Source organism: Brachionichthys hirsutus, chromosome 24, assembly GCF_040956055.1.
Source record: "Brachionichthys hirsutus isolate HB-005 chromosome 24, CSIRO-AGI_Bhir_v1, whole genome shotgun sequence".
Classification (NCBI taxonomy): domain Eukaryota; kingdom Metazoa; phylum Chordata; class Actinopteri; order Lophiiformes; family Brachionichthyidae; genus Brachionichthys; species Brachionichthys hirsutus.
This window is the reverse complement of record NC_090920.1, coordinates 447,999-475,624: the sequence shown is the minus strand read 5'-3', so window position 1 is coordinate 475,624 and position 27,626 is coordinate 447,999. Positions and strand designations below refer to the sequence as shown.

Below are 27,626 nucleotides of genomic sequence, written 5' to 3'. Positions count from 1 at the left end.
GATTTAAAGGGCTGACGGGGGCCGTGCACGCACGTAGATAGTCTGACGGGGGCCAATCATCAATGAGGGTTTATCCGGGCGAGGATGTCGGACAGGAAATCAAATTATTGATGCAAACCGTCGGAATAGAAACAGAAAAGCGTTTCTATATAATAATTTCCCCGCGGTCCCTAAAAGTCTGAAACAAATGCTTTTAATAAAAATCTGTAAATCCGTTCGTTTGATAAAGTTCGGGACGTTGACTCACCTGTTCTCGGCCTCAGGCGCCACCGTCACACAGTTTCAAGCTCCAGACCCATCCAGAGGAAGGAATGAACTGGGGGGGGGGGGGAGTTGGGGGAGGAGCATCAACCGGTGGGATGGAGCCACGCCCCCCTCTCCCCACCACCTTTTCCCCAACTTGCACTGCAGAGAGAAAGCGAAATGCGTCATTCATTCGTTCACCGAAAATGGGCGTGACTTATTCTGTCGTTTCCCAAATTGATTTTACATCCAAAAGGAAAGATGACACAAAAGAAGGAACAGTTTCTCATCACAGCCACCGGAGGGCGCTGTTGATTATAGACGGGAGGAAAAAGTTTCGCTGCAATTCAACAATTGGCCCTGAAGAAGAAATAATTTACTATTGATGTAAAAAATAGAGGAAAATTACAAATATTTAGTATTGATGGGAATATAATATAAGAACGCTGGCTAAAGAGTAAAGGTTTGGCGCGGCATCCTCTAATTTGGAACGTTTTTTTGAGATTCAAGTTCCTTCGTTTCATAATTTCGTGAGTATTAAATAAAATACGTCATAAAACAAAACATGTTTCGGAAGCTTTTAGGCTTCATAGGCATTAATTTCCTCATTCATTTCCTCACACGTCTTTAGCAGAGGCCTGTTCCTGGCGCAGCCTCCGTGCTGTTAACGCGGCTCTCCCACCTTGTTATAATCTGAATAAACTGGTCTGGAGTCAGTCCGTCATTCCCGAGGCATGAAACAAACGTTAAAGCTGAGTTTACGACGAGCAAATTCCAGCCGGCAGCTAGCTAACATTTATCCGACGCTAGCTAACATTTAGCCGACGCTAGCTAGCTAGTGGGGCGAATAAACTCCACGTCACCAACAAAACGACGTACCTTCATCCTTTGAACGTTTCTCTTCCTCCGTTTTCCTCTTCTTCCGCCGCTGGGATAATTTCGCTTTGATGCCATTACGGTTTTGTTTTGTTTAATCCTCTCGATGACGGGAAGCTGTCAATCATTCCCGTCACACCTGTCGGCATGGCCGCTACGTGACGTCACTAACCGTGCGACGGCGCCGGTCCACCGACCAGCCGCAGTTTATTTTATTGATATCCGACCGTTTATCTCTAAGCAGGACAAAACAGGACATTTGATTTATACTCAGAAGAGGCTGAACATGCAGCTTTAGTGGTTAAATATTGTGTTGTATTGTTTTATTTCCTTCCCTATCAATGCCTCAGGAACTTTAATGTCTTTATTAAAGTATATATTTTTTATACCGACTAAAATTATTTTAACTCTCACCTCTTTTTACTTTTAATTATCTTTGAATAACATTTGGATCGAAGACAATAAATAAATATGCTACGTGCGTTCTGGCATTCTGTCAGTAGATGTCGCTAAAACACCGCTACCTTTTGTTTTGGTAAAAACTTTATTTGTATTTCCGCTGACTAAAACCGGATGTTGTTGATCGTCACGTGATCTATATCTGACGCTTATGGGCGCTCGGTTTTTAAACGTGCAACGTATTTATATCAATATATAATTGTATATTCCGTTACTTAAATAATTATGTGTTGTTGTTTTTTTATAAAATAACATACATTTCCGTTTTGGTTTGAAAGCATTCCGCGAACCTCAGGCGGAGACAGAGATGTCCGGATTCAGCGCTGAGCTGATCGACTACCTGGAGGGAAGGATCACTTTTGAAGAGTTTGACAAGCGGAGGGATGAACGGAAAGAAAAGGTGAGGCCGAAATGACCCAAAGAATAACTCGCTGGATCTCAAGCGGCGTTAGCGACTAGCAAAATTTAGCTAGCTAGCTAAGTTTTGCTAGCTAGCTAGCTTGCTGCTGCTAAAACAACCACAGACACGCCTCTCATCTCTTAGGGGTTAAAGTTGTCTGAAGTCGTGGAGGATGACGCTCAGCCGTGCACTTCTGCGCACACTCGGGGGAACACTGGTAAAACGTCTGCCCACCAGATACACTGATTAATAATTAGTGGGAGTGCTGGTATAGCCTGAGAGGCTAAACCCAGGACAAACTAATCATCTAACTTGTCTTCTCCTCTCAGATGAAGGTGTCAGTCCAGGGGTCCAGATGGCCTTCGCTTCCATGCTGGGGAAAACACCAGAACCGCCGTCTTCAGAAGAAGAAGAGGAGGAGGAGGAGGAGGAGGAGGACAGTTTGAGCTATGTCGATGACGACGATGATGAGGACTACAAGGTGGAGGAAGATGAACGGGAAAAGGTAGAGGCGGGGGAGTCGGAGAAGAGGTGCAAACAAAGGGCGACAGGAGGGAGAGGAAGGAGCCGCAGGAAGAAGAAGAAAGACCAGGACGGGGACGGGGACGAGGATCTGTCGGTCGGGGACGTCTTTGCGCTGGAGATGGAGCTGGATCGGGAAAACAAGAAGATGATGAGGGTGAGGAGGCGCGAGGAGGCGCGTGTTCTCGGGGCTCCTGCATCGTGTCGGCGTCTGACTGTGCGAGTGTGCAGGAGCGGCGCCCTCGCAGCAAGCTGCCCAGAGCGCTGAGGGGCCTGATGGGAGAGGCCAACATCCGCTACGCCAGGGGAGAGAAGGAGGACGCCATCTTGATGTGCATGGAGATCATCAGACAAGGTAGGACGCTCGGAAACAAGATGAGCCGTCGTTAGAAGCACCCGCGCCCGCCTCATCGTCTCCGTGTCCCTCCGTCTCGTCTCCGTCTCCGTCTCCGTCTCCGTCTCCGTCTCCGTCTCCGTCTCGTCGTCCGTCTCCGTCCCCGTCTCCCAGCGCCGCTGGCCTACGAGCCGTTCTCCACGTTGGCCATGATCTACGAGGACGACGAAGACGTGGACAAAGCGCTGCAGTTCGGCCTGATCGCCGCCCACCTGAACCCCTCCGACTGCGAGGAATGGATCAGACTGCAGAGATGTCTCTGGAGCAGGACAACATCCGACAGGCCGTCGTCTGCTACACCAAGGGTCCGTCCGACGGTCGGTGCGCAAACTCGGCCCTGGTTTCCAATCTTAAGCTTCTCCATTCGCCCCCCCCCCCCCCCAGCCATTAGGTACGACCCCACCAACGTGCGCTACCTGTGGGAGCGCTCCAACCTCCACATGCGCCTGGGGGAGCAGAAACACTGCATGGACGGCTACCGCAGGATCCTCGCGCTGCTGCCGCTGGAGGACGGCGAGCATTTTATGCAGCTGTCGAAGGACATGGCCAAGTTAGTCGAGATTAAGCGTTTAAAAATGTCCGATTGTCCCGCTGTTGGTTCTCCGTCTCATATTTGTGTCTCCTTTAAGGAGTTACTATGAGAGCAATGACTTGCCTGCAGCGCTGGGAATTTTGGAGGACGCTCTGGAGCGCCATCCCGGCCTCGTCAGTGACGACTTCATCAACATGGCGGCCGAGCTCTACATCACCAACCGCCAGCACCACAAAGCGCTGCAGGTGCGACTCCGACACGCGGCGAAGACGAGTCATTTAGAAGTAGATTTAAACATTTGGTGCGCGTCCCCGTGTGTGTGTCCTCCAGGTCTTGGTCCAGTTTGCCGGCGTGGTTCTGCTCAAGGAGGACTCCGAATCGGACGTCGCGTCGCCGGAACAGGAAGAGAAACCGCCGGAGACGGCGTGCGAAGAGGAACAGAAGAGGAAGGAGGAAAGCTCCAAATCGAAAACTGCCGAAGAGCTAGCAGCCCAGCAGAATGGTTTGTAACTTGCAGCTCAGCATGGTAGAAAAACAGTCTTCGTTGAATGCTTGAATTCTTCGTCTTGGGACGTACGCCCCAATCATCATTTACCTGAAAAGAATTCCTTTGAAAAGTCCAACCGGGGGGGGAGGAGATGTCAGCTTCTTCAATCAAAGTCAGCGACGAGAAGAAAATGCTTTTGTTCTCCAGCACTGTCTGACTGTCTTTCATGCGCCTGCACCAATTAACCCGACCCGATGTGTTGAAGAGAGCAAAGAGTGATCATTATCCTCCGCAAGGAACCAACCCCTTTTGTGTTCTTTCATTCACGAGGCAGAATTAGCCCTCGCTGGCAGCAGTCGCGTCCCTTTTCTCAGCCGGCGTTCCAGACGTTGACGCAGTAATTTCCTTTCAAATCATGCCTGTGCAAGAAAATATGAATCACACCTGTTCCAAAACGACGGCTCCTGTGGACATCTCAGTACGGAATAGCTTCTTCAACAGGTTTTCATGTCAGGTGTTGCACAAAAGAAAAAGTCGTGACACGTAAAGGACAGTATCATCTGCGTATGGCCTAATCCTGCGATGCAATGCTGATTGCGGTTGCGTCTTTGCACCTCCAGGTAAAATCAAGGACGTCCAGGTTCCGGAAAGTGTCCCGGTGGACCTGAGGGCCAAGCTGATGGTCTGCCTCATACACCTGCATGTGTACGCACCCCTAGAGGTAAGCAGGATTAACAAGGTAGTCATAGCAACAGCGATATGGCGCAAATAATATTGCTATATTGCACCGCCGTAGGGATTGGTGACGTCGCTCATGGAGCAGAGTCCTGAGGAGATCGGCGACTTGTACCTGGATGTGGGCGAGGCCTACTTGGAGCACGGCGAGTACATGTCTGCCCTGCCTCTGCTGTCCAGCCTCGTCATATCCGAAAAGTACAACCTGGCGGTCGTGTGGCTGCGTCACGCAGGTGGGAACAGAACAGAACGGGACGCGAGCCTTCAAGGATTTCTAAAATCCGAGTCACTTTTGTATTCCCTTGGAATCGTTGCAGAGTGCCTGAAGGCGCTGGGCCACATGGAGGTGGCGGCAGAAAGCTACACTAAGGTGGTGGCGATGGCGCCGCTGCACCTGGAGGCCCGGCTGTCCCTGGCCACCTTGCAGCAGCAGCTGGGCCGGCCTGAACACGCCTGAAGGCCTTGGAGTCCATGTATGACAGCGAAACACTGGCGCAGGACTCGTCGGCTGCACAGAAGGTGAGGGATTGTGCGTACTTCTACACAACACGAGTGTTTGTGCGTTTACACCCCTGATCTCTTCGCATGCGTGCGTTTATAGGAATTAAAGCTGCTGCTGCATCGCTCCACGCTCCAGAAGACTCAGGGACAAGTCCAGGACTACCTGGATTCCACCATCACGATGATCTCCATGCTGCTAAAGGTAATGCGCCCGAGCACGCCGAATTGTGCGGCGACTGATTCTCGTTCATACGAGTGCGTGTTCTCTTTTTTTTTTCCCAGGTGGCCATGCAGCGAGCTAAGGTTTGCGTGCGCTCTGCGACTGTGTCCGGCGAGAATCACCTGAGGCTGGTGAAGGTCAAAGACGGGCTGCCGGAAATACACGACCAAGAAGCCGCCTATCTGGACAACACCGGTGCGGACGCGCGTCTCTCTGCGCCTACGCGCTTCCTGTCGTCCGCGTACGACGAGGCGCCAATCGTCTGTTCGCGTTCCAGGAAAGACCAACGTTCTGTCCAAGGAGGACTGGTGGCAGCTGCTGGTGAGCTGCGTGCTGACGCTGTGCGAGGTGCGGCGCTACGAGGAGGCGGAGCTGCTGGTGGAATCCGCCATGGAGTTCTACTCCTTCTACGACAACAAGCCCAGGAGGAAGGCCATGGAGTTCTTCGGCCTGTCCGCCACCATCCTCGACCTCAACCACTGCAAGGCCTACAACTACATCAGGTTGTGCTGCGGGAGCGGCTCCCTCTAGTGGCGAGGAGGGACGCTGTCGGTTGTTAACCCCCCCCCCCGCCCCTCTGGGTTTTCTTCCTCTCCAGGCTGATGATGATGGAGAACGTGGATCTGCCTCAGCTTTGGAATATTTTCAACCAGGTGCGCGTTTATCCGTCACGAAATGGCAAAACATAAGTGCAGTAAAAGGAGTGTGTCTTTTGTCATCCATCTTACTCCCCCCCCCCCCCCCCCCCCCCTCAGCTGACGATAACCTCCCACCACCAGCGCCACCATCGCTTCTGCCTGCGCCTGCTCAAGCATCCCGACAACCACGCCCTGTGCATCCTCTGCGGACACAACGCCATGGTGTCGGGAGCTTCAAGCACGCCCTGGGTACAGCACACACACACACACACACACACACACACACACTTCCTGTTTCCATTCCCGCTTTCTGACGCCGCGTCTGTCACCAGGCCAGTACATCCAGGCCTTCCAGAATCGCCCCGGCAACCCCCTCTACAGCCTGTGCGTGGGCCTCACCTTCCTCCACATGGCGTCCCAGAAGTTCGTCACCAAGCGCCACGCGCTGGTGCTGCAGGTAAGTCCTCCGCGCGCCCTTTAGCTTTTAGCTGCCCCGTTACAGACCGGTTCTCGAACGTGTCCCCCCCCCCCCCCCCCCCCCCCCAGGGGTTCTCCTTCCTGCGGCGGTACGAGGAGCTGCGCGGGGAGTGTCAGGAGAGCATGTACAACCTGGGCCGGGCGCTGCACCAGGTCGGCCTGACGCACCTGGCCATACATTACTACCAGAGGGCGCTGACGCTACCTGGGAAGAGCCTGGAGGTGCGGAACACGCCCACCCGGACCGTTGATGATGCTTTCAGTTCGAACGCGTCCTTAAATGGCGCCGCTCTCTTCGCAGGGCGTCCCCGACGATCAGGTCGACCTGACGAGGGAGATCGCCTTCAACCTCTCCCTCATCTACCAGGCCAGCGGGAACGCCGAGATGGCCCGCCAGGTCATCGGCGCCCACTGCGTCGTCTGAAAGGCGAGCATTCAGATGATCAAATCAAACGATTACGTGAATGTTTTATTTATTTGTGAACATTGTTTTCCTCTCTCATTGTCACTTCATCATGTCAGAACTTTGTCGCGTATATATTTTTATAAGGAAATCCTGACTGCTGTTAAATCATGTCGATATTAGTTTAAATTATTGCTGAGAAAATGCTGAAGCAGGTTAGCGTATTTTTGTGTTTTGTGTTCTTGACAAATCCCAAATTGTGATTTTTATTTTTTTCATTTACAGTAGTGTGTGACTAAAAGACAGAAATACTTTTTCTTTTGTTGTGGAGGAGATTAGGCGGTGGGATTAGACCCCCCCTCTCTCCTATCCCTCTCCTATCCCTCTCCTATCATCATGTTTCCTCCCCGGGTCACTGCGCTCCATCTAGGCCAGGCCCATGGAAGGGGAGGGGGGGGGGGGGGGGGGCAGAGCGGTTGTTTAGAGGCCTCCCTGTACGGTCGCCGATTAATGTGTTCACAAAAGCAATTTCATGCACGGAAACCTGCGATCGATTCCTCCACCAGGGGGCAGCAGACGGTACGAAAATACTCAGTTTATTGTAAGGTAAATAAAAAATAAGGGCCCTAACCCCCCCCCCCCGCCCCCCAAAAAAATAAAAAAATAATTACTTTCAAATTGATCCGTGTCATTAACAACAGCGCATTGTTGAAACCCGAATCCTCGTCATTTCCGACAGAACCGACCCCTTAAAGGGTCCCCCGACCTCAGATTGGACCACCTGTGAGGGGGCGGGGCGGTGGGAGGGGTCAAACCAGTTATTTTGATCCGTAAAAACATGAACTGAGACGACAAGACCCTGACGTAAAAAAAAAAGTTCCGGCCAGCGACTCTGTTCTGACCCGGAATGAGTCCGTCCGGTTCCGTCGTGGAGGAGCGTCGACATCCCGGGGAGGGAGCAGCGGAAGCGGGGAGGAGGAGGAGGACCCAGCCGGATAAATAAGAGATGAGTCTGGCTGCACCGCGCAGGAGGAGACCGCAGCCATGATTTAACAGCGAGGGGGGGGGAGAAAGGAACGCTGCTCGCCTCCCGCGGAGGATTTACCGGGAGTCCGCGGCGCGGGGTCGGTGGAACCCCCGGGGGGGCCGCCCGGGATCAAGCGGCATCAAGCGGCTCCTTCTGGGGCTGGTTTTGCTGCAGCCGAAAGGTAAACGACATGAACGCGTGTGTGTGTGTGTGTGTGTGTGTGTGTGTGTGTGCACTGATTGATCACATCTGCGCGCTGATCGATCACACCTGTGCGACTCGGGGCGCGTCGCGCGCGCCGGCGAAGCAGCCGCCAGACATTTAATTGGTGTTTTCTTCCTCCCGCCGCCCGCCAGTCTGCTCCTCTTCCTCATCTTCCTCCTCCTCCTCCTCCTCCTCTTCCTCCTGATCGGCCGCGTCGTTGCTGTCACGGAAGGGCGTGTGAATATCGATGAGCCGCTTCATCAATGAGATCAGGGCCGCGGTGATTTATTGTAATCTGCGTGTCATGAACTCCAGCGTGGGCTGCGGCTCCGTGGACTAAACGCGCCCCATCGGTGCGTCATGATGGACGGATGATGGATGATGGATGGATGATGGATGGTAGAAACGACAAAAAGATGAAGGCCTTACATTCCATTTAAAGCTACATTCTCACACTCATAAATACCAGCGGCCTAAATACGCCTGCTTTCTGACGTCACCACCCCTGCGTCATTCTCAGGTGGATCGATCCTATATTTGGTTTATTGACCCGATATCTGACGCCGCTTCCATTATCGGACCCTCCAGATCCTGATGTGCCTTTAAGATAACGTTTTACTCCCAGATCATAATTAATATACATATATATCTGGATCAATGAAAATCTGGCAGAATTGTAATGAAATTCAGATTTATTCGTACATTTCCAGGTGCAGAATGTATTTTATTTGACTTTTGCGGCTGCTGGTGTTTCATAGTCGTCACAGACGTGAGGATCCTGGGAAAAACCTTCCAAGAAAATGAATTGGCATAATTCCCAAATTGTCCAGGTGTCCCTCTAACCCCCCCCCCCCCCCCCCCCCACACACACACACACACACACACACCACTCAAACTGGTCTTGAACTGGACCAGTTGGGTGGAGGTCCTGATTGGACGCTTTTGTCTCCACACAAACTGGCACAGCGAGGAATGTGATGGGTGTGTTGGGGGGGGGGGGGGCAGGAAGCTGTCGCCTCTGATGGGACCGCCGCATTGTTCTCCAATCACGCCACGGCTATTTCAGGACTGTGTGTGTGTGTGTGTGTGAGAGAGAGAGAGAGAGAGAGAGAGAGAGAGAGAGACGTCACCAGATACGTCGTTTAAGTTTAACAGAACTCAAATCTGTCGTTCAGATCAGACGGAGGCGAAAACATTTCGGGATGCTTGATATTTGGCCCGCTTCTCTCCAGGCCGCCCCCCCCCCCTTCCCGACTGAAACCGCCCCCTTCGCTCGCCGCCATCGTCCGGCTTTCCTTTCACTCTCCGCTTAGAAATAACCCGGCAGAATTCACGCTGCTATTTTCAGGTACGGAAGCCCGAATGGAAACTTTCTCACGTGTAAATCAAATCCATCGAGCGGGATGACACCCGGGACGGGGGGGGACGGGGGGGGCGGGACGTTTACTGTGGGGGTGAAACTACTATTACAAATGTAGAATATCTGAACAGTTCTTACCTGCAGGTGTCTTTGAATATATATATAGAAGAGGAGATGTAATCCGGGGCGCTAACGAGATGCTAATAGCTAACGGGCCTCATCAGAGGAGTTTGGAAAAGTCCAGATGTAAATAATAACATTAATGCGGCTGGATTCCGTCGGTTGGGGGTTCCTGCTCCCGGGTCCCTGCTCCCGGGTCCCTGCTCCCGGGTCCCTGCTCCCGGGTCCCTGCTCCCGGGTCCCTGCTCCCGGGTCCCTGCTCCCGGGTTCCTGCTCCCGGGTCGGCTTGAGGAGAAACGGGGCCGTTTTGCTGTTATTGGTAGCACATGTTTAAAATATGTGTTCCTCTGGGAACATTAAACATTTTCCGTGCTTTACTTTCCCAGCGCCTCACATTTATGGACCTTGTTGTTTTATTTCTGCCCTGCCGACCCCCCCCCCCCCCCCCCCCCCCTGTCTATCTCTCTCCCACAGGTATCCCTTCACCTCCGTCCTCTTTGGATAATAGGATCACCTCCCGGACAGACAGAAGGGTTTTCCCTGATCCCTCGTCTCTCTCTCCTTTGTTTAATGGCCGACGGAGGACTGCAGTGACCCTTGAGCAAGGCTTTCGCTATGTTGTCGGCTCCGTACGACCGGTTTGGGATGAAATGACGTGATATTCCCAGAGCCGAGAGAGAAGGGAAAAATAAATATGTTTCAGACTGCGGAGAATGACGGCTCGTGGGGCTAATCTGAAGTGCCTTGCCCAAGAGAACGCCGACGGGACCTTTCTTCTTCCCCTCCTCCCTCCATCCGGTCTAACATTGGCTCCTTTTAGCTGAAGGTCCTGGGAGTCTCCACCCTTTCCTTCCTCCTCCCTCTTCTTCACTTGTCCCGCCCATCTGACCTCCACCATTCGGCCCTCCCTCACGACGGCTGTCCTTCCCCCTCGCCCCCGCCCCCAGTCATCCTCCACCTCCTCTGCCCCCTCATCCCCCCGCCATCACCATCCTCGTCCTCAGCACCACTACCATCACCCCCAGCGGTCCTCGTCTCCCCCTCGCTTCTTGCCTCCATCTTTCTCCACCTCCTCCTCCATCTCTGCGGTCACCATGGCGATGGCTGCCACTGCCTCTTCCTCATCCTCACCTCCATCAGCCAATGGCAGCGCCAGAGAGCACCTGCTGGCGGTGCGTCGGCGCACGCCGCATACTCGGCCGTACACGATTGGGCCTGACAACCTGCGTAGCTTGACGGCGCAGGATGCCGACGGAGGCTCCGCCCCTTCATCCTCCGCCGCCATCACGTCAGGCAGCCCACCAGAATCGACGGGGGTGGGGCTCCAGCGGGCCAACAGCGACACCGACCTGGTGACGTCGGACAGCCGCTCATCGCTCACGGCGTCCACGTACCAGCTGACTCTGGGCCACCCCCACCTGGTCATCTCCTGGGACATCAAGGAGGAAGTGGATGCCACCGACTGGATCGGACTGTACCACATCGGTGAGCAGAGCAAAGCTCACCCCCCCCCCCCCCCCACACGGAAACACGGAACGGTTATTGATTTGAGAAGCTAGCTGGATGCGTGCTAAACGTGCAGCTCATAAGACTGGATTTGCAATTGTATTTCTTTATTTTTTGTTGCCGTTCAAACATGTGATCATCAAGGTTCGGTCCTTGACATGTGATTGGACGGTGGGTTTGTATTAGGGAGGAGCTTAGCAACACATCTGTTCAGGGAACACCTGGAGTCTTGCTCGTTTCTTTAGCTAGCTGTGTTGAAACTGGGCTCCAAAAGGTTAGCATTACATCAGCCTCACTACCGCTACATTAACCGGCTAATGGAATGTGTGTGTGTGTGTGTGTGTGTGGCAGAGAGCGTTATGATGACTCGGCGTTTAGGAGCGGCGTGCTCCCCCCCCCCCTTGCCTCACACACATTCATACTATCATCGTTTATAAGTGCATCCTCCTTGTCTTGTAGTATAGCGACGTGAATAACAACAATGAGCAGCAGAAATATGGAGCCGCCGGTCGTTTGAAATGTGAAATTTGTCTAATTAAATCTTAACGTCTTACGGTGTGTGTGTGTTTGCCAGATGAGACGTGCGTGGCCAACGTGTGGGACTCCAAGAACCGTGGCGTGAACGGCACCCAGCGGGGGCAGATCGTGTGGCGCCTGGACCCGGGACCCTACTTCATGGAGCGTGAGTGGACTTTTGTTTGAAGCCTGAGAAAAGAATCCCCGGTGATGTTTTATGCGCCTCTCCACAGCGGAGACCAAGGTGTGCTTCAAATACTATCACGGCGTGAGCGGCGCGTTGCGAGCGACGACGCCTTGCATCACCATCAAGAACCTCGGAGTGCCGGTACGTCCAGTCCAGATCCTCCGTCTAAATGGAAGCGTGTATCAGGTTCCAGATCCGCGCCGGTGTTTTCGTAAAGTAGGACATCAACCTGTAAACGACGCACTCTTACTGCTCTCCTATTGGTTGCTTCTGTACCAGGTGGGCAGTGGCGGGCAAGTGGAGGACCAATCAGGGTCCGAGCATTGCAGAAAGCTAGTCAGCTTCACCCTATCAGGTGAGAGGATCGATGTTTCGGAGGTGGTGCCGTTGGAAAAATAAAGCCGTACGCTGATGACTGCGTGCTTTCCGCTCCAGACATCCTGGCGATGGGTCTGAAGAAGGGCATGTTCTTCAACCCCGACCCCTACCTGAAGATGTCCATCCAGCCCGGGAAGAGGAGCAACTTCCCGAAGTTCACCCACCACGGGCAGGAGAGGCGCTCCTCCATCATCGCCAACACCACCAACCCCGTGTGGCACGGAGAGGTTAGCTCGGACGCTACGTAGCATCCGCAAAGGGGTTGGGGATCTTCGATGGTTTATTTTTTTTTATTTTCTTTCTTAATGCCGTTTAAAAAAAAAATAGAAATACACTTTTGTGGCTCTGATGACGGACGTTTTGGAGATCGAGGTGAAGGATAAGTTCGCAAAGAGTCGACCAATCATCAAACGGTTTCTGGGTCAGCTGATCATCCCTGTGCAGAGACTCCTGGAGGGGCCGACGTCCGAGTGAGCGCACGCACACACACACACACGCATACACACACACCTGACATTTAGCCATAGTGACAGTCAATACCGATCAATACGCACCAATCAGCTCGTTGTTCAGGCATTGTTTCTTTATTGATCTACATCTGAGGACATCCATGATGTCACGTTTTTAAATTAGTTTGATTGATGAAGACTCCACATCGAGTGTGTGTGTGTGTGTGTGCGTGTGTGCGAGCAGCAGCCAGCCAATCAGCTACAGCCTTTGTCGCCGGCTCCCGACTCATCATGTGAGCGGACAGCTTCTGTTCAGAGTCGACATCACCTCCACCGGACAAGGTGTGTGTGTGTGTGTGTGTGTGTGTGTGTGTGTGTAACGTGAACACACACTTCAGTCAAGGTTTATCCCCCTTCTCCTCCGCCCCTCCTCTTCCTCCTCTTTCCGTCAGCAGCTTCTCCCGACGCGGTGGGCGCCATCTTGGGCGACGCCGTCAACGGAGACCCCGGCAGTCCGTCGGATGACGAAGACCTCCCTCACCCGTCTTCGTCCTCCCGTGTCGCATATGGACCCTCTCCCACCGGCTCCGACGAGGGCTCCCTCATCGTCAACGGTGCTTGTTACTATGGCGATGACAGCGTGTGGCGAGAGCACGGACACCGCGGGGAAGAGGACCTGCTTCCGGCCGTCCTGGGAGGCCACACCCACCGGCAGGTGTCCCTCAACGACTACCTGGATGCCCTGGAGGCGCCCCGGGGTTCCGGAGACCGGCCCCTGGTGGGGCCGCTCCCGAGGCTCCGCTCCAGCTTCCCTACGGACACGCGGCTCAACGCCATGCTGCACATCGATTCAGACGAGGACGAGGAGCACAGGGAGCAATCTCAGGAGGGAAGAACACAACAGGGCTCAGACTCGAGGAGCACGTCGGGGCCTCAGCAGGGGGGCGAGGGGTCAAAGGGGGACAGTGGGCCTGGACCAGAGGCAGGTCCCTCCGCTGGGCCCCCGTCCGGAGCTGAACCTGAAGGTGCAGGAGGCGCCGGATCATCAGCCGAAGTTGGTCACTTCACTGGAGAAACCTCCGCCACCTCCTCGCCATCAGGGGCGGAGCCAGACGCAGGAGCAACCAAGCTGAGGGAGTCTGCAGAGGAGGAGGGCGGCAGAGTGGGCACAAACCAGGAAGTACCTTGCAACTCCTCCTTCGGTCCCCTTTCACCCATCCAGGTGAGCGGGGGGGTGCAGGAGGTCGGAAAGGTGAAGCCAGGAAGGGAGGACCTTGATTATTTATGGAAGTCTCCTCTTCAGGAGGTGGAGACGAGGAGCGAAGTGGCCCCCAAGGCGGAGGAGGAAGGGGCGGAGTCATCCAGCAGCGAGGCAAACGGGCCAGTAGCAGCAGCAGCTGCTGGAGGAGGGGGCGGGACTTCTGAAGCTGGTGGGTGGCGACCGTCTCTGGGGAACGAGTCAAACTGAAAACGCTTCATTTCAAGCCCTTCCTTCAATTCCAGGAGGCCGAGCTGGTGGCGGCTTGGAGGAGGAAGAGGAGGAGGAGGAGGAGGAGGAGGAGGAAGGAGGGGGGGTGTGGAGGAGGCAGTCCATGCAGGCCTCGGGAGGCGCCGTGCTAAAGCAGGAGGCGCGCGGCGGCGGGGAGAACTCTGCTGGGGTGAAGGGAGGGACGGGTGAGTGTTGATTAGAATCCGTGGAAATCAGCTTCAGTGCCTTTTTATTTATTGATCTACTTGAATTTGATGACATCATGAGTCATGTGATCTACGCAGGCCGGGTTAACGGACACCAGTCTGTCCACTCCCTGCCGTCCATCCGCCATGACATCAGCCGCTACCAGAGAGTCGACGAGCCCCTGCCGCCAAGTAAGCGTGCACGTGTGTGTGTGTGTGCGTGTGTGCGCGTGTGTGTGTGTGTGCGTGCGTGTGTGCGTGTGTGTGTGCGCGCACGCACAGCGTATACATGAACATTTAAGGCACGTCTCAGCGTGCGTTCGGTCTTCCCCCCAGACTGGGAGGCTCGCATCGACAGCCACGGTCGGATCTTTTACGTGGACCACGTGAACCGGACCACCACCTGGCAGCGCCCCACGGCCCCCCCGGCCCCGCAGACCCTCCAGAGGTCCAACTCCATTCAGCAGATGGAGCAGCTGAACCGCAGGTGAGACCGGTTTAAAGACGTTATCGTTGGTGTTCTGTCACCGTGGTGATTAACGCACGCGTCTCCAGGTATCAGAGCATACGCAGGACGATAACCAATGACGGCCGGCCAGAGGAGCAGCCGGCCAATGAGCTGCCGGCAGATGAGACTGACGCGCACCCCTCCGTTCCAGGTAGCCAGTCCCTGCTCTGCGACGTCCCGTAAACGCCGTTTTCTTCACGCGTTCATTTTGTGATTCTGTCGCGTCCCAGAGTTGCGTCAGGACGGCAGCGCGGCGCAGTCCGGCCCCCGGTCCCGCCTCACGCTGCTGCTCCAGTCGCCCAGCGCCAAGTTCCTCACCAGCCCCGATTTCTTCACTGTGCTGCATTCCAACCCTGTAAGGGGGGGGGGGGGCTTGTTTTCACCTTCCTCCTCCTCATTTCTGACTGTATTATAAAAGTTAGCGTAACCTAGCATAAAGATTGGAAACCACCTACCAGATTCTTTATAGTTCACTGTAGCGTAAGCTAATTAGCGCTAAGCTACAGTTGAATGTGATGAAGGTAGAATGCTATCTGATATCCCCCCCCCCTCTCAGAGTGCCTACCGGATGTTCACCACCAACACGTGTCTGAAGCACATGATCAGTAAGGTGCGTCGGGACGCTCACCACTTCGAGCGCTACCAGCACAACAGGGACCTGGTGGCCTTCCTCAACGCGGTGGCCAACAAGCAGGTGGAGCTCCCCAGAGGCTGGGAGATGAAGCACGACCACACCGGCAAGGTGGGTGGGGGGGGGGGGCACGCCTTTACCGGGAGTCACCGGAGGGGTGGCGTTAACCCGAGTTCTTCTGGGTTAACGTTGCGGCGCCGTGTTTGTGCGCTTCGCAGCCTTTCTTTGTGGACCACAACTGCCGCGCCACCACCTTCATCGACCCCCGGCTGCCCGTCCAGAGCACCCGGCCCCCGAGCGTCCTCGCCCACCGCCAACACCTGACCCGCCAACGCAGCCACAGCGCCGGGGAGGTCAGCCCGCGGCGACTGGTGAGACTCTTCGAGCCGCTCGGCGCGTCGTCTCACGCTAGCATCGATTCGGCGCGTGACGGAAACCTCTCTGCAGGTGACCGACGACCCCCGTCACGCCGGCCCGCCTGTCCTGCCCCGCCCTTCCAGCACCTTCGGCTCCGCCAGCAGGGGCCAAGACGTGGTGCCAGTGGGTGGGTGCGCACGCACGCACGCACGCCGTCGCACGCCGTCGCACGCCGTCTGACGCGCTTCTTCCCTTGACCTGCAGCTTACAACGAGAAGATCGTGGCGTTTCTGCGGCAACCGAACGTCTTTGAGATTTTGCAGGAGAGGCAGCCGGACGTCACCCGGAACCATTCACTCAGGTAGGGGGCGCCACCCACGACGCCGTCGGGTTGAGTCTCGCAGCTTCATGTGTCTGTTGTTGCTATGACAACAGAGAGAAGGTGCAGCTGATCCGCGCAGATGGAGGGTCAGGATTGGCCAGGCTGTCGGGTGACGCCGACCTTGTCATGCTGCTCAGGTGAGACCTCTGTCCGCTCCCCCTTTGATGCTTCCTTCATTGACTCCTCTATTTAAATCTGCGCCTCCTTCCCCTCTGCAGTCTCTTTGAAGATGAAGTCATGTCCTACGTGCCCCCTCATGCCTTGCTTCACCCTAGCTACTGTCAGTCACCTCGGGGGTCACCTGTCTCCTCCCCGCAGAACTCACCTGGTATGAAAGCGCCATCTCTGGGTCACCTTTGAAGCTCCAGCTGGAGGCGTCTCCTTAAATGTCGTGCATGATGTCATCATATTGGACCGATAGAAAACATTCAAACCCTGTTTGAATAATACATTTAATATATAAATGCATTACTTTTTTTAGTTCCCATTCCAAAATACGTTATCAATAATATTATAGTTAGGATTTATATCTTTTATTTGTTGAAATGAGGAATATTATCTCATGCATGTTTCGCCACTAGATGGCAGTGTTCCCTCTTAATACAGGACGCAGTGGAATCTGCACACTTTCTGATAAATAATGTGTTTCTGTTCCCTCCGTTTTGCCTTTCAGGGACCCAGCGGGCGAACGCCAGAGCCCCCGCCCCCTACAAGAGAGACTTCGAGGCCAAACTGCGCAACTTCTTCCGGAAACTGGAAACGAAAGGCTACGGCCAGGGGCCGGGCAAGCTAAAGTAGGCTGCGTTTGTTGTTTTGCCTGACGTGGATGAATTTATTCCACATGTGCTGTACGTTTGTGTCTCAGACTGATCATCCGCCGCGACCACCTGCTGGAAGACGCCTTCAATCAGGTCATGTGCTACTCCCGTAAAGACCTGCAGCGCAGCAAGCTCTACGTTAGCTTCGTGGGGGAAGAAGGGTGAGCGTGCGTGTGGATAACACGTCTACGTCTCTGTTACCATGACAATATTGAATAACTCGACTTCTTTTGTGCCACAAAAACTTCCTCTCCCGCTGAATAAATGTGCGCTGCAGGCTGGACTACAGCGGGCCGTCCAGAGAGTTCTTCTTCCTGGTTTCCAGGGAGCTCTTCAACCCTTATTATGGTCTGTTTGAGTACTCCGCCAACGACACCTACACCGTCCAGATCAGCCCCATGTCCGCCTTCGTCGACAATCACCACGAATGGTGAGAGGAAGCGCAGCGCGGACGCCGTCGACGGTGCTTCCCGAATACTTTTAACGCGTTAACGTGTGTCTCTCTTTTTCCAGGTTCCGGTTCAGCGGGCGCATCCTGGGTTTGGCTCTGATCCACCAGTACCTGCTGGACGCGTTCTTCACCAGGCCCTTCTATAAAGGCCTGCTGCGCATGTATGCTAATGCTAATCGTGTTTCCAAGGATTCAGACAGGAGGCTGTAGCGTTAGCAGCGACGCTGAAGTGTTTATTTCAACGTTTTCCAGTCCGTGTGACCTGAGCGACCTGGAATACCTGGACGAGGAGTTCCACCAGTCCCTCCAGTGGATGAAGGACAACGACATCGAGGACATGCTGGACCTCACCTTCACGGTCAACGAGGAAGTCTTCGGGCAGGTCGGGCGCCGGTTCCTGACAGAGAGAGAGAGAGAGAGATCCTGATTTGCTGCCTGTAGCAGTGAGGAAGAGGATGTTTGACCCCCCCCCCCCCCCACCCCCCCCAACAGATAACAGAGAGGGAGCTGAAGCCCGGCGGAGCCAACATTCCCGTCTCCGAGAAGAACAAGAAGGAATACATCGAGCGGATGGTGAAGTGGAGGATAGAACGAGGCGTGGTGCAGCAGACCGAGAGCCTGGTCCGAGGCTTCTACGAGGTGAGTCCTGTCGCCCAGGTGACGCGCGGGGGGCGGATCACGTGACCGTCTGACGGGGGTTCTCCAGGTGGTGGACGCCAGGCTGGTGTCGGTGTTTGATGCCAGGGAGCTGGAGCTGGTGATCGCCGGCACGGCCGAGATCGACTTGTTGGACTGGAGGAACAACACCGAGTACAGAGGAGGTGCGTGCTAATGGAGGCTAATTCTGCAGCTAATAGCAGTTAGCGGCTAGCCCGAAGAAAACTAAGCTCCACGGTTTTACAGCCACAAATCAAATCGATGTGTCATCACGCGTACAAAGACATCGTGTGTTGTTTTTAAGGTTACCACGACAACCACATTGTCATCCGGTGGTTCTGGGCTGCGGTGGAGCGGTTCAACAACGAGCAGCGACTGCGCCTCCTGCAGGTAGGCATGCGCCGGCGCGGGGCGGAGGAGTCTTCAGCCTGAAAACGAACGCGTCATCTTCCCGCTTCCTCCTCTCCCAGTTTGTCACCGGAACGTCCAGCATTCCCTACGAGGGCTTCGCCTCCCTGCGGGGGAGCAACGGGCCGCGGCGGTTCTGCGTGGAGAAGTGGGGGAAAGTCACCTCACTGCCCAGGTGCGGTCGGGAATTCAGAGTCATTTTAATTCTCAGAACGTACAGTAGTAGTTTAATTATTAAAATGACCTTCTTCTTCTTCTACTGTCCCGCCGTGTCCTCCCAGAGCTCACACCTGTTTCAACCGGCTGGACCTGCCTCCCTACCCGTCCTTCTCCATGCTGCACGAGAAGATGCTGACCGCCGTGGAGGAGACCAGCACCTTCGGGCTGGAGTGAGTCGCTGACGGATCGGCGTTTAATTTATTATTGACTCTTAAAACGGTCGGACCTCTGATCCACGAACCCGCACAGACACCGAGCGTTCGTTTGTGTGTGTCGCACCTGCATGTCCCCTTTTGTACATTCGACACCTGCGTTGACGTTGTCCAATGACGACGCTTCACGGCCTTTGGGATCGAAATCGCAACTGCCAGGGTTTGATCGATCGACGGGAGACCGATCGAGCGCTTTCTTTGATAACAAGCGGATTTAGCTCCTTTTATTCCCCTTTTGGATGGACCTCGTGGGATTCTAGCGCCTCCTTGTGGCCCGGGTTTTTGTGACTGTGTGGATCCATACTTCAAAGCCTTTCGGAGACCGCCAGGTAAATTCCGGTGAGATTTGTGGAACTTTTGCTGCTGGCTTTGGAGACTCCAAACAGAAGCTTTAGTATTGCTGTTACAGTATTTTCATCTACGAGAAAAAGTGATTTTCCAACGACGTGACTTCTTGTGATTTGAACGTAAACTACATTGATGACGCTTATCGTGAGGGGAGTGGTCTTCTACCAGATCTGAGTCGATTGTGACGGGGGGGGAGGGGGGGGGAATAGCGCCACTTGGCTGAGAATGAAGTTGCTTCCGGTGTTGTCCCCTTCCTTCTCTGACTTTGATTGTATATTTGAAACGAGCACAGATGCAGGTCTGTGTTCTAAAACTTCTAAATATTTACCCTCAAATCCAAGTAATTGGGGGGGGGGGGGGGGTGGGGGGGTGTCCATGCAGATTTCAAAAAATCGTTGGACCTGATTTGCAAAAAGTCCACAGAATGCTAATGCTAGCATGCGAACTGGCTGAGTTTTAGCAGGTGTACACATTGATATAAATCAAATTTATTTACATTTATTTCATTTTATTAATGTTAGCATGCTGGAATTTGGTAATTGGCATTAATGCCGCGGTGCATTTGTGTTGCGGGTATAAAACAAGACTGCATTCAGTCATTTGCGTTGATGATTTAATGTGGACCAAATTTAGAAAAAACTATTTTTAAAGAGCCTTCTTGCTAGCGTGGCTAATATCAATGCTATCAGCACGTAATGTAACCTTTTAGCTCACATTACCGTAACAGACATGCTCTGATTCTTCAGTGTTATCCATTTTATATGTCATTGATTGACGTTACAGTGAAGCAGAAATAGCACTTTCGGACATCCAGCTGCCGGACCAGAACCGAAAACTCAATTTGGTCTTCATTGTTATTATTATGTATCCATAAATATCACTTTGCACACGATGATCGAGTTTTCTCCTCATCTTTTTACACTTGTGACGTCGAGCACTTTTGTATTTGTACAATCTGAGACACGTATTCATTGGAATCTCGGTCAAGTTGACAACTTTGAATGGAGCCTTTAGGTTTGCACTCTGAATGAATTGTGTTAATTTAATCCGTCGGTTTATTTGGTGGAGTTCACACGGAGACTCGCGGTAAAAAATACGGAGAATTCAGTCACCGTAACAGAGAAAGCATGAATTTTGTATGAAATCCATTTCCAAAGAGCTTGCAGTGATTTAGTGTTTTTTCTTTTGTTTTTTTTAAGTTTCATAACTTAAAGAAATTCCTCGGCAGAAATGGGCTTCCATTACACAAACGTTAGTAAAAAGTGTGTGTGTATATATATATATATATATATATATATATATATAAAAAGATGTAACTTTTAGTTTTTGCAACCTGGACCTACTTCTTCCTCATGTTTTCACTTTTGGAGAATGTCCTCGATAACTATTTAACATAATCTCACATTATTTCTGTCACATCGCGAACCTTTTTGCCAGAAAATTCGGTTGGATTGAAATGAAATTATTGGTTTTATTTCCGTCACTCGGAATGAATAAAAAAGCTAAAGCCGCGGCCGGTCGGTCTGTACAGCCTGCCTCACTTTAAGAATGAATGTTTGTCAGCACTCAAAACAAAATGTCTTCTGTCTATGCAAGCTTTTTCCCTCTGTCACCTGAACAGCAGCTGCTTAATAAACGGAGGTCAACGCTTGTGTCTCGTCTCTCTGCAACCACGTAAAGACGTTTATTTCTTTGTTTGGTGTGTCATCTTTTAGCTCTCATTGCGTCTGTACACTTCTGATTCTCACCTGCAGACCTCTGGTGGTTCAGGGGGATCAGCGTCTGACCGGAGACGCTGAGTTTCTGGGTTCGAACCCGATGAGGTTTGAGTTTTAAAAGTAAACCCTTTAAAGCCTGAACCATGGAAAAGAAGAAAAAGAAAAACCTCAAGGTAAAGAAAAATCACATTGTTAGAAAATAAGGGTTTAATGAAACCTTCTGACAAATGTGTAAAAAAAAAACGCATACATGTGTATGTGTTCTAATTTACATGAGTTTGGTTGTTTGCTTGGTTTTTCGGGGGGGGGGGGGATATACGGTTTTAATGGAACCTTCCGACAAATGTGTAAAAAAAACACCAAAAAAAAAACATGCCTTTTGTTTCACAAAATCATGAAACAAAAGAACTTGAATCTCCAAAACTTCTGGTATCCAAAAAAATAAAAAAAAGGCATACAAATTTGTAAAAACAAAAAAAACGCAAAAAGTCCACAAAAACGCATGTAAAAAAACCCACCAAAAAAACGCATGTTTTTTCGGTGGCTTTTTTTGTGTGTTTAAAAAAAAAAAAAAAAAAAAAACGCATGTTTTTTCGGTGGCTTTTTTTGTGTGTTTAAAAAAAAAAAAAAAAACGCATGTAAAAAAACCCACCAAAAAAACATGCGTTTTTTTGGTGGGTTTTTTTTACATGCGGTTTTTTGTTTTTACAAATTTGTATGCCTTTTTTTAATTTATTTTTTACAAATTTGTCAGAAGGTTCCATTAAAACCATATATCCCCCCCCCCAGAAAAACCAAGCATCTGCATTTTCCATGCAAAAAAAAAACACATAAAATTGTATGCCTTTTTTGTATTTATTTTTTTACAAAACAATTTCAATTTTTTTTTTTAAATTAAAAATATTTAGTATTAATGGCAATATAATATAAGAATGCTGGCTAAAGTGTAAAAGTATAGTGCGGCGGCATCTAATTTGGATACCAGAAGTTTTGGAGATTCAAGTTCCTTTGTTTCATGATTTTGTGAGTATTAAATAAAATACGTCATCAAACATAAAACGTGTTTCTCAGGAGTAACATGTTTTACTCCAGTAAGAGGTTCACAGGATTCCCAATATCCCTGAAAATAATCTGAACAAACTGGAACCGGAAGGTCGGAAGCTTTTGCTCGAGGAGGGTCGATTCACTGCTGAAGCAGGGCTGGATTGGGGGAGGCGACAAGGCTGGCAAGGCGGGATTGGGGGAGGCGACAAGGCTGGCAAGGCGGGGCAAGGCGGGGTTGGGCGGAGTTAAGGCAGGGTGGAGCCAAATTTGGGGTGTGGTCTGCGGATTTACATTTTCCCCGCCTCTTTTGCGTCACAAACTAGGGGGCGTGGCCACATGACCCGGATCAGCCACACACGATGACAAATTTACGAAAACTCGTAAATTTTCAGCCGAGAAATAGCCTAAAGGCTATGCAGTAGGTTTACGGTCCGCGGGATCGTGGGTTCAAATCCCGCTGGTTTTGTTGCTACAGCTGAAAATCGGATTTCATTTGAGTTTGTAAAAACCTGTCGGGTCTTGAACCTGCAGTCTTCCCTTCCAGGTACTGCGCCTCTACCCTCTCGGCCACAGACCGAGATAAAAAATATAGTTCTCCTGGCGCATTTGACATTTACATTTTGAACATTTTACCGAGATCTGGGTGTCGCCCGGAGGAGGCGGGCTTAAGGCATGGAAGGGGCGTCACCTCCCCCAGATCACTGACTGACTCAAGGCTTGGAGGGTGAGGAGGAGCAGCTGGGTGAAGGCATTGCAGGTAGAGGCAGCAAGGAGCAGGTAGTATCAGGTAGAGGGAGCAAGTAGAAGGTAGTATCAGATAGAGGCAGTAAGGAGCAGGTAGTATCAGGTAGAGGCAGAAAGGAGCAGGTAGTATCAGGTAGAGGGAGCAAGTAGAAGGTAGTATCAGGTAGAGGCAGAAAGGAGCAGCAGGTGGAGGATCGACTCAACTAAATTGAAATGCCAGCTGAGCTTCCAGGATGGAACATGGAACCAAAACTTTTATCCTCAAAGAGAAAACTTAATATAAAAAAAATATATATTTTTAGATTTTTGATCAAAGATTAAATTACAGATGTTTCCTTGCATGTTCGTGAATTTAAGAAATGTTACCCTTTTAAAGCCAACATTTGATACATTTGGTGTTTCTGGATTTTGAGACTTCTAAATCATAAATATTTTTTTTCCAGAAAAACCAAGCAAACAATCAAACTCAAGAATCTGCATTTTCCATGCAAAAATAAATAAATATCAAATTTAGCAAAAATTATTTCAATTACAAAATATGGATAGAAATTTACATGATTTTTTTTTTTGGCAAATTTGTCAGAAGGTTCCATTAAAACCTTACTTTACAAAAACACGATTTTCTAGCAATTATTTCATGGTTCAGGCTTTAAAGAGTTAATTTCTAAAACTCAAACCTTGTTGGGATCGAACCCATAAACTCAGCATCCCAGGTCAGACGCTGATCCCGCTGAACCACCGGAGGTTCACAGGTTAGAACCAGAAACGTGCAGATGCAAGGAGAGCCGCAAGTTTAAACATGAAAAAAAAAAAAAAAATCAACCAGAACAGAGCCCGGTCTTTACGTGGTCGCAGAGACAGACGCAAGCGTTGACCTCCATTTGTTAAGCAGCTGTTGTTCAGGTGACAGAGAGAGACAGGAGACATTTTATTCATCCAGTTTCTGACAGGACGGCGCATTAGTGGTGTGAAACTTGCCTCCTGTCGACGTGGCTGCTCTCGAGCTCATTTGGAGGACCTGCATCCCGATCTGTGGGTCGCCCTGAGAATAAAGGTAAAGAACAAAGTACAACAGACAGACAAGAGAGCATGTTGGCTCGGGCCCCCACCAAGCTCGAAACGGCCGACATGCTTCTAGTTCTGTACCTGGATCAGCTTCGTCGTCGGCCCGCCGAACAGGGGGGACGGGTCTTCCACCCAAACCTGCAGCAGAAACGGATCCCGTGGGGGAGAAGTGGTTATAACGGGAATCTAATCCCTTCGCTTTGGCTATTTACAACATTCTTAACACTTGACATATAGAGGGGGAGCCAAGAAATAAAAATATTTATATACAGTATATATATAAAAACGTTTACTTTAAGAAAACACAACAAGCGAACATCCATTTTAAAGTGCAACAATAAAAGCAAACCACCACTTAAAATAATAAAACACCACAGTTTCACCCTTATCAGCACACCTAATAACACACATTATTCTCAGGAACAGTGTCTGGTGTTCACGACGTCATCAATGATGTCCTCGTAGGCAAAGTGATTCTCAGAGCGCTGCCTCCTCATTCATTTCCTCACACGCCTTTAGCAGAGGCCTAGGCTGAAGCAGAGGCCCGTTCCTGGTACCATTAGAGGCCCGCTAGCGGCGCGGACTCCGTGCTGTCAATGCGGCTCTCCCACCTTGTTATAATCTGAATAAACTGGTCTGGAGTCAGTCCGTCATTCCCGAGGCATGAAACGAACGTTAAAGCTGAGTTTACGACGAGCAGATTCTAGCCGGCAGCTAGCTAACATTTAGCCGACGCTAGCTAACATTTATCCGACGCTAGCTAACATTTATCCGACGCTAGCTGGCTAACATTTATCCGACGCTAGCTAGCATTTAGCCGACGCTAGCTAGCATTTAGCCGACGCTAGCTGGCTAACATTTATCCGACGCTAGCTAACATTTAGCCGACGCTAGCTAGCTAAGCTCGTGGGACGAATAAACTCCACCTCTCCAGCACACGTCACCAACAAATCCTCGGCTTTCTTTTTCTTCTGCTCGGTAGTTAGCTTATTAAAACGCTTTACCCGTACCGAAGGAAACTGCTCAACCACGCGGTGAAATCGGTCCAACTAATCCGCTAACAGGGAACATTACAAGCAGCTGTCAAATTAACGGAAAGCGTGAATAACTTTCAGTGGCAAACAAGCAAACGTGTAGTGACGCAATACGCTCACCGGGTTACGTAGGCACGTCGATCCTCGCAAGCAAAAGAAGAGGAAGATTCAACAGAGCCCCATTTGTGCAAACCTTAGCGTTCCTCCACAGTTTTTGGCGTGCGTAATTGCGAACACAGGACGAGTTTGGGGGCCCCTGGTGGCTTCCACCCCGAGCCACCAGGGGGCCCCAAAGCTGCATGTTCAGCCTCTTCTGAGGATAATTCAAATGTCCTCTTTTTTATTATCTGTAGCTATCTCGTGTGTTTATTACGCCCCTTATATGCTTAAAAATAAACGTCGGATATAAATAAAATAAACTGAGGCTGTTGTTTTAGTGGCATTATTAGGTCGTTGGAACGCGCCGTCGCACGGTTAGTGACGTCACGTAGCGGCCATGCCCACGGGTATGACGGGCTTTGATTGACAGCTTCCCGTCAGCGAGATGATTAAACAAAACAAACCGTAATGGCGTCAAAGCGACGCGGAGAGACGGATGAAACAGAAAACGGACGAAGAAGAACGTTCGAAGGATGAAGGTACGTCATTTGTTGGTGACGTGGGCTGGAGAGGTGGAGGTGAAACGACGTTTGTTTTCTTTTTTTAAGCTAGTTTCTTGATTCGTCCCACTAGCTTAGCTTAGCTAGCGTCGGCTGAATGTTAGCTAGCTGCCGGCTGGAATCCGCTCGTCGTAAACTCAGCTTTAACGTTTGTTTCATGAACGTTGTCCCGTCCTGCCATGGGAATGACGGACTGACTCCAGACCAGTTTATTCAGATTATAACAAGGTGGGGGAGCCGCATTAACAGCACGGAGGCTGTACCAGGAACAGGCCTCTAATATAAAGGAAGCGTTGTTGGAGGTCAGGGGAAAAGTGACGAGGTCGAAGCCCAAAGTTTGGCGGAAGAGATTGGTTCATACCGGTTTCTCATTTGCACAGTAGTGTGGTTTAACAAAAATACAACTTGTTACTTGCTACCAAAAACGCGTGTTATTATTAGGTGATAAGTGTGAGACTGTGGTGTTAATATAAGTATTATTTTGAAGTGGTGGTTTGTTTTTATTGTTGCACTTTAAAATATGTGTTTGTTGTGTAACGTATTCGACACCGTGTTTAGCAGGGAGCCATCTTTATTTATTCTGCCCTACGGCAACTCCACAGGGACAATTAACAATTTTGTGTTGTTAAATGTCGTTTTTTATTGTTAAATGTCGATGATTTATGTACGAAGGACTTTCAACGGAAACAAGACCGCAAGGGCTTTTTTTAAATGCTCCTCTTAGACAGGATGTTTGACTGTACTTGTACTGTAATACATGCCACTGTGTGACTGTACTTGTACTCTAGCATTCTATCTAATAAATATATTCATCATCATCACAACAGCGCGACAGGCGAAGCACTCACTCAACTCACGCGTCATAACACAATACGCTACATGTTGTGTTTTCTTATTTACAGTAAACGTTTTATAAATATTCAGACCGTTCTATTTCTTGACATAGAGGACGCTTTTCCTTCTATTATAGTTTTATCGGTTCAGCTTGCCCGAGTGTCTCAACTTAAGATGTTTGGTTAGGAATCTGTTTTATTTCCTTCCCTATCAATGCCTCAGCAACTTTAATGTCTTCATTAAAGTATCTTGTGCTTTAGGTCCTGAGTTTCCCTTCAGTATCCAGATGAGTCCCGTGAGAGACGCCACGTACCCGCAGGGGAGGACGCCACACCGCCACGCCCACCACCCCCAGCGTGGTCGCCCACATCTGCGAGGATTCTGACGCGATTGGTCAAGCGCTCATCGTGCTCTCAGAGGTTTAGAGACGGGTTGAGGACATACGTCCCGCTGACGAGGGTGTCCTCAGACGCTGCGTCAAATGCTGCATTCAAGATCCGTGGGGAAAGTCGTGAGGTTTGTCAAACTGCTCGGATTTGCTGTCAAATGATTTTCCGCTTGTAATTTAGAGATGAAGGTGCTAAAGTTTAGAAAAATAACACGGACTAATGTTTTTGTGGCGGTGATTTCGTACGACGCCAGGGAGACTCAGCTGGTGAAAAAACACCGTGACTAATGTGCATGAGTTGGGTGTTGGTTATTCCCACAGACTTGAACGCAGCATCATTTTAAATGGTCAGCTAAATGGACACTTTAATTTACTGGTTGTGATAACAGAGAGTAGAAACTTTGACCAGATCTCACTCTGAGTCGAGATGAAGTAAAAGCTGCTGTTTAGAAATGAACGACATCTTTAAATGGTTCCTGAACAGAAAGTATTCTCATGAGGCATCTGTTTTATTTGAGGCCTGGTTCATTTTCTTCTAGGGTCATCCTGCGATTGGGGGTGGAAGCAGCACATGACGCACTGCCAGCTAGACGGAATTCTCATCTCAGACACCCTGAGGTTGATTAACGCTGTTAGTTCAACTTTTTTTACGACTTGTATTTGGAATTCATTTGTGATGGAAAGAAGAAATGATTGCATTATCAATAAATAAAGGATTTATCATCTGTATTTTTTGTTTATTCATCCATTGAGTTCTCTAAATTTACTACAGCATCGTTAAGCCTTAGATTCCTGCTATAAATTGCTAAGAATCCAGAAAAATAGCTGGAATAAAAATGGA

At 50.8% G+C, this 27,626-nt stretch overlaps 2 protein-coding genes and 2 long non-coding RNA genes across 4 annotated transcripts; 3 read left to right on the top strand and 1 right to left on the bottom strand.

Annotated features, from left to right (window-relative positions):
• Nucleotides 1-673: 673 nt before the first annotated feature.
• On the top strand, nucleotides 674-7,350 carry gtf3c3 (general transcription factor IIIC, polypeptide 3). The gene is given in 23 exon segments (XM_068756538.1): nucleotides 674-773; nucleotides 1,857-1,978; nucleotides 2,132-2,195; nucleotides 2,308-2,657; nucleotides 2,732-2,855; nucleotides 3,009-3,137; nucleotides 3,140-3,199; nucleotides 3,279-3,444; nucleotides 3,524-3,671; nucleotides 3,757-3,928; nucleotides 4,534-4,634; nucleotides 4,710-4,881; nucleotides 4,966-5,097; nucleotides 5,100-5,167; nucleotides 5,250-5,351; nucleotides 5,432-5,564; nucleotides 5,647-5,872; nucleotides 5,968-6,022; nucleotides 6,125-6,230; nucleotides 6,233-6,256; nucleotides 6,340-6,464; nucleotides 6,554-6,706; nucleotides 6,786-7,350. Coding segments are annotated over 22 exon segments (2,826 nt in total). The 5' UTR covers nucleotides 674-773; nucleotides 1,857-1,885; the 3' UTR covers nucleotides 6,909-7,350.
• A 3,342-nt stretch (nucleotides 7,351-10,692) lies between these two features.
• On the top strand, nucleotides 10,693-20,943 carry hecw2b (HECT, C2 and WW domain containing E3 ubiquitin protein ligase 2b). The gene is made up of 30 exons (XM_068756537.1): nucleotides 10,693-11,083; nucleotides 11,679-11,786; nucleotides 11,854-11,948; nucleotides 12,087-12,162; nucleotides 12,243-12,412; nucleotides 12,513-12,655; nucleotides 12,879-12,982; nucleotides 13,090-13,856; nucleotides 13,938-14,064; nucleotides 14,138-14,308; nucleotides 14,408-14,500; nucleotides 14,645-14,795; nucleotides 14,864-14,967; nucleotides 15,047-15,171; nucleotides 15,373-15,558; nucleotides 15,666-15,818; nucleotides 15,895-15,991; nucleotides 16,069-16,165; nucleotides 16,240-16,323; nucleotides 16,405-16,514; nucleotides 16,860-16,980; nucleotides 17,052-17,165; nucleotides 17,282-17,434; nucleotides 17,518-17,616; nucleotides 17,708-17,837; nucleotides 17,948-18,094; nucleotides 18,162-18,276; nucleotides 18,417-18,502; nucleotides 18,583-18,695; nucleotides 18,802-20,943. Exons 1-30 carry the CDS (start codon nucleotides 10,693-10,695, stop codon nucleotides 18,911-18,913), a joined length of 4,542 nt encoding a protein of 1,513 aa, XP_068612638.1. The 3' UTR covers nucleotides 18,914-20,943.
• Nucleotides 20,944-23,783: 2,840 nt separating this feature from the next.
• On the bottom strand, nucleotides 23,784-25,134 carry LOC137912187 (uncharacterized). The gene is made up of 3 exons (XR_011106177.1): nucleotides 25,025-25,134; nucleotides 23,952-24,008; nucleotides 23,784-23,847 (listed from the first exon to the last, which is right to left on the bottom strand). It is a non-coding gene; the product is annotated as an uncharacterized lncRNA (long non-coding RNA).
• A 280-nt stretch (nucleotides 25,135-25,414) lies between these two features.
• LOC137912150 (uncharacterized) lies at nucleotides 25,415-27,514 on the top strand. Its single transcript, XR_011106169.1, has 3 exons — nucleotides 25,415-25,542; nucleotides 26,658-26,913; nucleotides 27,325-27,514. It is a non-coding gene; the product is annotated as an uncharacterized lncRNA (long non-coding RNA).
• Nucleotides 27,515-27,626: the final 112 nt, after the last annotated feature.

Bases quoted from the DNA above. Each gene is read 5' to 3' on its own strand.
- hecw2b (XM_068756537.1), top strand. From the start codon at position 10,693: ATGGCGATGGCTGCCACTGCCTCTTCCTCATCCTCACCTCCATCAGCC. The intron at 14,796-14,863 runs GTGAGACCGGTT...ACGCGTCTCCAG, and splicing joins ATGGAGCAGCTGAACCGCAG to GTATCAGAGCATACGCAGGA. The intron at 17,435-17,517 runs GTGAGAGGAAGC...CTCTTTTTCCAG, and splicing joins GTCGACAATCACCACGAATG to GTTCCGGTTCAGCGGGCGCA.